Source organism: Meleagris gallopavo, chromosome 12 (assembly GCF_000146605.3).
Source record: "Meleagris gallopavo isolate NT-WF06-2002-E0010 breed Aviagen turkey brand Nicholas breeding stock chromosome 12, Turkey_5.1, whole genome shotgun sequence".
Taxonomy (NCBI): domain Eukaryota; kingdom Metazoa; phylum Chordata; class Aves; order Galliformes; family Phasianidae; genus Meleagris; species Meleagris gallopavo.
Genome location: NC_015022.2, coordinates 10275817 through 10286367, shown reverse-complemented (window position 1 = coordinate 10286367; position 10551 = coordinate 10275817). Strand labels below are relative to the sequence as shown.

The window sequence follows — 10551 nt, the reverse complement described above, 5'->3', positions numbered from 1 at the left end:
TTTTAACCAGATCAGAATAGTTTCAGGCTCATCTGAAAGCTAGTAACCTGATACCCAGGTTTAGCAGCGGTATGACCTGACTGAAAATATGCAGCATGAAAAACAGCTAATAATTCTGAATGGTTCGTTTAATGCTGAATTGCTGAACCTTATTCAGTTAATGCACTGTAAGATTAAAACCCCAGAGGTGAATAAGAGAACTCCCCATCATCTTGGCTATGCTGGAATTTACTCTTGTATTAGCATTAAAGCAAGAATGATTGAAAAGTGTAGACACTATGACTGCCGGCCTGCCTGAAATTGGGAATAATTTTAGACGTACTCTTCCAGTTTTCTCCAGTGTTCTCCCTTCAACAGTGAAAGACCATCACTACATCAGTCAGCCCATGGTTTCTGTCCCAAGCAGAGCTCCATCACTGGATGCCAGACTGGAAAAGGAAAAGGGATGTATCTGTAGAGGGAAGCTCAGTGGGAAGATGGGTGAGGATCAGGCATGCTGGTTTCAAACTTTAGGTATAATCTTTCCCTGGCAACAGCAAAATTCAGATGGACAACAGAATGAACAGAGCTGCATGCAGTGCAAATTATAGTTTTATGTTAAGTGAAATTATTATACACCAGTATGGGCATAAATCTAGCTGATACAGAGGGCTGATGAGCATAGTTCCACATTCCAAGTAATGGCATTAAAGATACAGTGTGAAGTTCAGGGAATTAATCATATTGATCACTTCTTTTCAATGATGATTCAGCAGGCATTTTTTAAAGCAGATTAAATTAACTGCTTTCACCGTTCATTAATACAACCCAGAAGATTAATAACTATGCTTATGAAGAAATATTTTTACTTCTTTCCTGCAGACATACTCTGGACCCACATGCTGTTGCTGTTCCTCTCTTATCCACTTTGTAGCTTTCCTCTGATGGAGCCTGAGTAGCCTTTCCTTGAACTAAGTACAGGAGCCTGCATGCAGGGGGAGAGAATAACACCAGGTAGCAAATGACAGCCAATTACAATCGGAGCACGTATATGGAAACAGACTGTGATACTGTCAGGAAAACACAACATCTGGCAGCCAACTCTCTCTCTCTCCTTTCATGTTCCCTTTGAGAGCGAATATTTGGTTTGTTTGTTTGTAAGTCCTCCACTGAAATTGGTCTGCTCTTTCAGTAATAATTTTCAGCAATTTGGAAGATCGACAGTGACCCCATAGCTTACATCCTGACTATAATCACTGAGATACTGCTAAGGTCTGGATGCTTCTAAACGGAACCTGAGCCCCAGTGGGCTTGACAATATACAAGCACTAATGAACTAAAGGGAATTACAAAAGGGAATTTTCTTTCCTCCAGCACCTAATCCAGACACCAAGCAGGAGGGGAGAACACACGAGCAGGGTGAGGGCAGCACTGGAAGAAAGGTACGATGCAAACACAGAGTGAGGTACCGATGGTGGCAGCCCATGAATGTCAGAAGCTTGGAGATGAAGGACAAACACAGAAACAGGTAACAACAGCAGAGGTCACCTGTTCCTTTCTTACCTGCTTTAAGGCTCCAACTGCTGCAGTCCCTGAACGGCTCCATCATCCACATCTCCTCAGATGTGCTTCCTGAATAATGGTTCAAAATGCCCCTTCTCTAAAGTCAGTCCGTTGCCTCTGAATTGACAGTAGTCAGTGATTCCTTCAGTGCTTCTGAAGTGCCTTCCTGCCTACAGGAAATGCTGACAGAATCCTCCCTTAGTCCTTCAGCGCAATACAGCCCAGCACAGCTTCCAGCTGCGGGGTGTTGTCTCAGCACACACGAGCCTTTGATGGATTTGCCAAGAGCAGGCCGCAGAGGGACTCACCGGCCATATACCACCTTTCACCATCCTAACAACAGTCCAGCCCCCTCAGCTTCTCCCCTCCCCAGACAGCAATTATTTTCACAGAAGTTCCATGCTTCTGTTAGCCTGCAAACTACGGAGTACATATATATTCCAAATGAAATGGGTCGGACCTTGACGCTTCTTAAAATATACATTTTATTCTGGTGTTTGCTATGAAGGTTTCATTCAAATTGTGAAGGTACACAGCCTTTACAAACTTGTTGCGTTAAACGTTTTTGTTGGTGGCTTTATTTTCTGTTTCTTTCATGGCGGAGGAAAACATAGGCTATAAAATGTTGAAATTCATTAGATGTGTAGTATCACCTCTTCATATATGCTGTGGAATGCTTTGTAGAAATACTATATAAAATAAGGCAGACTTTGACAGGGAATTCAGTCATAAAATTTCAAGGGAGAAAACAAAAAGTTCCAACATATTATTATTATCTTTTGTAGCCAAGGAAAGATGAGGTGGTCGTCACAGGTTTATGGGAGAACTACCACGGTTCTGGTGCTCAGTATACATTTCTTGTTTATTCTACTATTCTCAAGTGAGACCTTTGCAATAAAACTTAATTTTAATTAACATAAATCAGACAATATTTAAACATACACATCTATCCTTACAGTGCAATAAAAATGTATCATTGTATAGTATTTTGTATTTGCATTATGAAAATAAAAGGTCTGTACATCAATTAAATGTATATTAATGAGTATGAATCATGTAAATTTGTAATGCATCTAAAGTTGGCTTTGGCTTTTAAGTATTTATAAATTCATAGAAAATATTGAACATCTAACAAAATAAATAAAACATATCATTTTAATCATAGATGCTAACGATCAACCTCAAAAATTCTTGTGTTATTTTTTACATATGCTACTAAATTTCTTAAAGAGAACTCACTTTCAGTAGTGCTCAGAAGTGAATGATTGCACCTTCTGTGATGTGAAAAAATAGAGTACATCTATTTTTCATAGATCAAAAATTCCTTCATGGAGAGTTGCATTTTAAATGTCTGATTGTTCTATGTAACTGTCCTAAGTGCTTATAAAAAGCATGTAGCTTTCTCACAAAAGCTGTGAGTCACTATTAATAGGTATTTCTTCTTCACTTGCAGAGTTGAGGATTAAGCAAAATCTTCTAGTGAATGTCTGTTTTGTATGGATTCTTCAAGGTCTTCCAGCTTCGCACACCGGTAAGAAGATAGCGCAAACATGTTCACTAATAAACCCTCTTCAGTACAAGTACTGCAGCAATCCAGTGTAATTCCACTTGACAGGCTTATTTCGTTGGAGTCCACACATGGTAGTTTGTGGAAGTCAGCTGCTGACCTCATGTTCTCTTGAATTTGAAAGTTCCCCAAGCGCATGGCTATCCTTACTGTAATACTGAAGAGACCGGAACGTATCTCAAATCACATGGACAAAAGTGAGCTTGAATAAATATGCATCTGGTTAGTAAATTACACACCATAGTCTAATTGCTATTCTGGTGGTGGTGGTCGGAGGCTCCGCAGCTTCCTTTCATCTAATCCTTTCCAGTATTTAAAGTTATTATCCAGATGCTGCATCAAATTTGGCAGGTCTGCAAATGCTAGGGGAGAAAGGGCAGAGTGTATTTAGTTTGCAGGATTGGAATAGTCACATGATGCTGTCTGCTTAAATATCACTTAAATGTCCAGGCAACTGTGTTAAGAAGAAAAGCTTAAATCTGTCATACTGCTACTTGAAATGTTTCTGGCTTTATAGCTCTCATCACATGGAACTTCCCAGGCTACTGAGAGCAGTTTTGAGAATCTATTTAATACTGGTATTGCAAGCACTAGCAAAGGGACACCATTTTCCAGGAGGGGCATAACTAATTATGCTTGTAATTATCCTACTTCATCAAATCTCAGTCACATGTCATGATGTGGCATTTAGGAGTCACATTTCTGACCATTTCTACCACAGAGGCAATGCTTGGAAGGAAATAGTTGCTCCCTCTGGCATTTTCCAGACTGTAGAACTTTGTCTTGAAGAATAACTGATATTAACATGGACAAAATGGTTATGTCCAAAGTGCCCTCAGAGAGAAAGTGTTCTTTCCTCCATTTTCACAGAAGCAAGTTTAAAACTAAGAGAGTTAAACTCTGCCTGAAACTGATATATTAAAGAGAAGTCACGAGAATGGTTTGTAGCAGCATCAAAATACTTCTAAGCAATAATGAAGTTATTAAGCTTTCTTGAAGTACAGGAATCTTCTTTTGTCTCCCATTTTCTTTAGGAGTTACAAGAAAGCAATTCTATATCACAGTAGCTTCAAACGTTTAAAAAAGATTTGTGGAATTTTGCTTACCATCCCAAGCATCAAACATATCAGTGATGAAGTAATCGATGAATGATATTTGGGACTTGGGGATGCTGCAAGTATTTCTGTCAAAAACTGGCATCACAACAGGTAAACCTTGCCTCTTTTCTTCATCAGTCTGCAAAGAACACTCTTGTGATTATTCTATAACATTCCATTAACGGCTTCTTTGAGCGGCAGATGGTTTGGCACTGACTAGAGCATGCAATTGCTAAATAAACAGAGAAACCTGAACAAACTGAAGAAGCAGCACCTTCTTGAGCAGGTTTCAGCCAAAACACTGAACAGTGCCTTCCAGTGTTTCCCACAAAGTGACAAATTCACCTTCTGCACTTAACACACAGAGCTGGCCCTAAGTAACTGTATGTTACTGTTTTAAGTTATGACTGATTTGGATCTAGAACATGTATCCATTGTTAGCCTCTGATAGAAGCAGCATTTTGTACCAATCAGAGATATCAAACTATCTTCTTCCTCTTTTTTCCCCCTTGAGGTACCAAAGCCCAACTTCAGTATTTGGTCTATATCTGTAATAATGCCTGTCCCTTGTCCCCATCTTCTCAAAACCTTTCTTCAGCATGGTTCACTAAGGTCTTAGAGCATTTTTTCAGCCGAGTGCTGCTCCCATGCTAACATTAGAACCTGATAATCCTGTTCTTGAGACACAGCCAGCACACAGTAGGCAGAAGGCACCCTTCCTCTGCCTTTTGAGATGGGAACACGACAGGCAAAACAAAAAAAACCTCAAGTCGCAAACTGGAGAACTTGAAAGCTTAAGTTTTTTGTAACTGCATTGTAGATGTCAGCTTTCTTCTGTCTGAAGGTACCTAGTCTGGTATTGGCATGAGTAATCACAGAATCATAGAATCATCAAGGTTGGAAAGGATGTTCAAGATCATCCAGCCCAACTGTCCAATACCAATACAACCCCACTAAATGCTATCCTTTAGTACCACATCTAAACATTTTTGTTTTGCTCTCATTTTTGAGAGCCTTCTCCTTATCAATAATCATATCCCTTTCAAGACCATTGTCTCATCATGTTTGACCTCCTCACCCACTGTTTGATACTGAATATCCCATCATTTAAAAAAAAATAATGTATTTTTCATATTGCTTAATGCACCCCTAGGTGTTTTGGAACAGTGGCCATACATGCACACTTCTCTTCCCTTTTAAAGAATTGCTCAGCTGGAATTTCAGCAGCCTCTTTTAGCTACCTTACCTGTGCAAAGTACTCCTCAGAGATGCGTCCGGCCCACTCTATACATTGCTCTATAGGTCTGCATGGATTGGAAATGTCTGCACACTTTATCAACATGCGTTTGATGAGGATGCGGTTTTCAGGAGAAGTGAGAACATTTTTGATTGAATCCCCATCACCATTATTCTGTAACATTTGAGAATTAAAAGCAATCCATTAGCAAAAGCTCTGCATACCTATTCAAAAGCTTTGTGCCTTGGGAATGTTTTCAGCAGATACTATAAGGATCAGTGCCATTACTGACTACCATATATGATGTCCAGCTGAATTCATAGACATTATGAATATGGATTATGAATATTAGCCACAGCTCGAGACTAGCCCTGAACTCATTTCTGGATTCATTCACTGTCTTTGTGACAGATCTCTTGGGCATCTTTGGGCAAGTCACCTAATCCCTCTACGCCTTGTCTGCCTCCTTAAATGTGTGGTGAGGAGCCATTAATCACTGCACACATAGTGATGAGCACTATGTAGGCAGAAAATGTAATTCTCTGCTGAAGTGCAAGGATTAATGGACTTGCACATTAATAGTGGAACAGCTGGTTTAACAAAAAAAGGACTAATCTGACATGCATGGTCATCCTCTGCATGCAAACCTCATCACCATGAGCATCAATCATACTGACAGCACTGCTGCCTTAGGAGAGTCAGATCCCATGCTGCCTCCAGGCATACTCCTGCTCTGCCTTCCACCAGGGCCATGGGAGCCCACCAGCTCCAACCTGACTGGGATTTGTGCTTTCTGAGAGTTTGTCAGCGTTACTAAAAACATACTTCTGTACAGCCTCATCTTGCCTTTGCAAGTCTAGGAAAGGTTTCAGCCCACACACAGCTTATATTTGGTTCCCAGGCTGCATATACAAGTGTGGCAACGGTCCTCTATATTTGGAGCCAGAATACAGCTAATATGAGTAAAGGCTCCAATAATCCAGATTAGAAGCTATTCTCTGTGGATCTCTTATGAAGTAAGTTTGGAAAGACAGATGCTCAGGATTAAAATACCTTTGAAAAAGTCACATATAAGGACACCAGAATTACTTGACTCTTCAAGGATGGGTACAATATAGAAATTGACCACAAGGTCTCTTGTCTTCTACTCAAAAGAAAAACTCTTTGGAGCAAGGAATTTATTAGGCTTGTCTAGCACCCAACAAGGTCTTGGTCTAAATGCAGTAAAGGAGTAACAGAAAGAGGTGTGATGATGGTAAGAGAACAGTAAGCCACCAGTTCCTGCAGTACTTGGTACAAAAAGGGAGGTACAAGTCAGCTTCTACAAAGCAGCAGAAACATTCTGATCTTTTAATAGGATATATTTTTCAGAAGGAAGTTCTGGGGAAAAAAGTCTTTCCTGAAGAAAGAAAATCACAATTAATAATATAAACAGTATTATTTGGTAGGTACTGGTTCAGAAACATCAGCTCCACATTTCCTACCAAAATTAGATTCTCAAATTTCTTGTTTTCCCTCATTTGTAGATATGCAGAAGAGGAAGTACTGAGGAAACAAAGTGAGTTGCACAGATCTTCAAATGCACAAAAAAATGATGTAAGAAAGTCAATGTAAAATGATGGAAGCTCCAAAAACACAAGTAACACATGAAAATGAAGCACTGAAAATAATTAGAGATCATTCAGCTAAGGACAGTAGATAGTATCCTCCTAGGTGTGCCACCAGGAATGCAGAAAGGATGTTTGCTTCTGTGATCCGTTCAAACCAAGGGCACAGCTCTGCTTGCTGGTTGCGGATGTCTTGGGAATAAAATGTGCTAACTGTGCTTCATCCCAGCATCCTGCTCAGAGTGCAGAGGCGTCTCTCCATGTCAGATGTTGGCTTCCTGTCATAGGCTTAGGTGACATCATGAAGGGAAATGGGAGGATAAAGGATGCTGGAGCTGGAAAGGATTTTTTTTTTTCAATTTATGAAACAAAAGAAGAAAGGAAACAAACAGAGCAGCTTCTCAGCATGGCTCTTTGAACAAATATGTACAAAAATAATAAATAAAAAAATAAGTGGAACTGTCCCATTTGGAATACATGGTTGGCAGCTCAGCCTGCAAACATTACACTGAGTCACAGCCATGACTGGAAACAGGGCCAGGAAACACACACTGCTGCTGCAACCAGATATATGAACAGATTTGAAAAGGGATCTGTCAGTGCTGTTCTGCTGGTAACAAGCACAGCAAATGATTAGTTTCATCCACTCGCACATTATAGACCTTTTAATAGGAACCTGCTAAACTGAGAAACTCCAAAATGAAAGAAGGAAAACATTTTGCTTCTCAATTTCTCTAAAAAATATATTGCCTTTTTCTTCCCACTCTTAAGTAGGATTTGCTATGAATTGCAAATACCTCGTGGGGCATATTATTTCCCTACAGCCCCTGGGGCTCACAGGCAGAATTAAACTTTGATTTCTACATGCAGCTGTCCTTACTTTTACTGTCTGTCTGTACAGGCTGAAGCAGCAGCAGCTACCCAGCTCTCTGTAACAGGCAGGAGGATGGATCCATCCAAAGAGCATGGAGCAGCCACCCAGCTCTCTGTAACAGTCAACAAGAGAGATCCATCCATCTTTGGACAGATGCTGCAGCCCGCTTCTTGGGGCCACCTCACTTGCTTGTAATCTACTAAGAATTATTCTTCCTCCTTTTTTATTGTGTTTGTTACAGTCAAGGAACTGAGCAGAGAAGCATTTACCCTCCTAATCTCCCACTCGTTTTGCTGGCCTTACATTTCCATCAGAATATCCCAAAACAACAACAACAACAAAAGTTTATGAGGCCCTCAAATACATTTGTACATGCTACTTCTTAAAATTGTCTTATCAATTAAAAAAAAAAAGAAAAATCAGGTTATGTGGAAAATTCCATGAATTAATAGGTATGTATGTTTAAAAAAACTATCTATAATGAAATAGCTTGATTGTCTACTGCTCCAGCTGTCGGCTAGCCAGCGGGCTGATGCTTCACATTAAAAGATTTTACTTAATACTGTTCACAACTGCCAGCTGAAATTGGTTGGTTGAAGTTTCCACACCAGGTGTCCGCCTCAGGCAAAGATTTATTTTTATTTTTTCTGAAAATTACAGTTTAAAATGATTTGATGGCTTCTGAATATGAGGGTAGGAGAATTTATCAGCTCTTTTTAGCTGATGCTAAAATTGCTGCTGTTTCTTTCTTTTCTAAATACCCTCACATCTTTATGAGTGAGGACCTGGAATTTAGTTGGAAGGATGGTTTTGGGGTAAGCCAGTCACCATCTCTGTGAAAACCTGCTGCACATGTTACTAATATCAGGGGAAAAAAAAGTGGTTTGTGTAGATTCAGTAGGAACTGCTAGAGCCTGGGATTGAGCAGGACTCTTGCTGCAACTATAGTTCTTGGCTGTGCTGGAGCAGAAGCTGTCCAGGTTCAGATTTTATAACTAAGAACAAGGAGCCTGCCTCTCCACTACTTGCAGTAAACAAAACCTGCAGAAAAACAGCAGCAGGGAAGAAGAGGTTGTTACCTGATCTGAATGCAGAAGTAGAGAAGAAAATGAGTAGAGAGGCACAGAAATCCTGGGAACTCTGAGAGAATGGACTAGCAAGCTAACTCCATTGGAAGAGGGAAGGAAGGCTGAAAAAGGAGGGATTTGTTGAGCGAGGAAGCTAGTGCTGGGAAATGGAGAAGAAAGAAAAGCAGAGTGAGAAGCCATGGAACAGAATGGTGGGTGAGAACTGAAAATGGTGTGACAAGCCAGTGGGCAGCAAAGGGATTCTAATGTCAGAGAAGAGTGTCAGTGAAAAACAGAATCTGATGAAACAATTATGGCCTGACTGCATTGTAACATGCACATAATTGAAGCCATCAGCTTGAAGAGATGGTGGAATTTCTGTCATTTGGTAACTTCTGACAACAGCTTTACAATCTGAGCATGTATTTCATCATCCTTCCTTTTATTTGTAACAGGTAGGAGACCAACTGTGATAACAAAGACTTAGCTGTTAAATGATCATTCTAAGGACTAGCATAAGCAGAGCCTAGTTCTGGTCTCCTCTAGGTTCTGGTAGCAGTGAATGGGCACTTGTCACAAAGTGTAGGTATTTCCTGGGCAATCAATGTTGTAGTTACACAAGGTCCAGTGCAGCACCCACAGAAATCAACAATACTTGCCTGAGACTTTAAGCCACATTCTGCAACATGGAGCTATCTGGGAAAAATACTTAATAGCCACAGAATTAACAGCCTTTCTTCTAGTTTAAGTCAGTAAAACCAGTATCCGTCTACAGCTTTGGCTCCACGTTCACAGAGTTCTCATTAGCATCACCGAGTGCCAAGAACAAAGCTAATTCTAGCTTATTCTCTTGTGGGCAAGGGTACTCTCCTCCAGATAAGCTCCAGTCTGCTTCTGATGGGTGAGGAACAAGGTCTGTCCCTCTCCCACCTTCTGATAACAAAAAGACTGCCCTGCCCTCCCTATACACAATAGTCATAAATGTGGCTTTCTAAAAAACATGGTAAGAAAACACAGAAAACCATTACAGCTCCTACAGGACATTGCCACTGTTGCAAACTTTATTATAACTATTCTGAAAATCTTCTCTTTGCAAAAACCATTCCAACAAAATTATATGCTACTCTTACTGGCAACAAAACTGCTGGTTGAAGCTGTTATTGAAACTGGTGTGGTTTTTTAGAATGAGTTCCTAACAGGCAATTTCATTGTGTCCATGGGGTTCCAGATGGCTATTGATTATGTCTATATGATATATAATGCCACTATCATCTATTTTAAAGATTAAAAAAGAAAGTAGGCAGAAAACCCATGAACGCTGCCAGGCAGCATTAAAAGCTGAGGGCCCTCGTTTCCACAGAATGTGCCATATGGCAGTCAATATACCTGCCCTTACTCTGCACCACCAGCATTCCCGTTGTGAGTGAGGGAGTAATTCAGCTTCTGTTCTGAATCTCGGCACCTTTGCAGAAATGGACAGCAAGAACACCAAGTCTTTCTGCTAGCACTCTCTCCATAGGAGTGACTGGGTTCGTCAAAATGGCTTTTTTAACTGGGAAT

The 10551-nt window shown here is 40.3% G+C and overlaps 1 protein-coding gene across 2 annotated transcripts in view; it reads right to left on the bottom strand.

Moving 5' to 3' along the window:
* Window positions 1-2003: 2003 nt before the first annotated feature.
* The window catches only part of PDE8A (phosphodiesterase 8A), a 134633-nt gene continuing 126085 nt past the window's right edge, over window positions 2004-10551 (bottom strand). For both annotated transcript variants that reach the window (XM_010717448.3, XM_019619469.2), the window contains exons 20-22: window positions 5453-5617; window positions 4216-4345; window positions 2004-3471 (exon numbers count right to left, since the gene is read on the bottom strand). In XM_010717448.3, coding sequence (XP_010715750.1) covers window positions 3362-3471; window positions 4216-4345; window positions 5453-5617 — 405 coding nt within the window. In that variant the 3' untranslated portion in view covers window positions 2004-3361. The remainder of the gene's footprint in view (window positions 3472-4215; window positions 4346-5452; window positions 5618-10551) is intronic.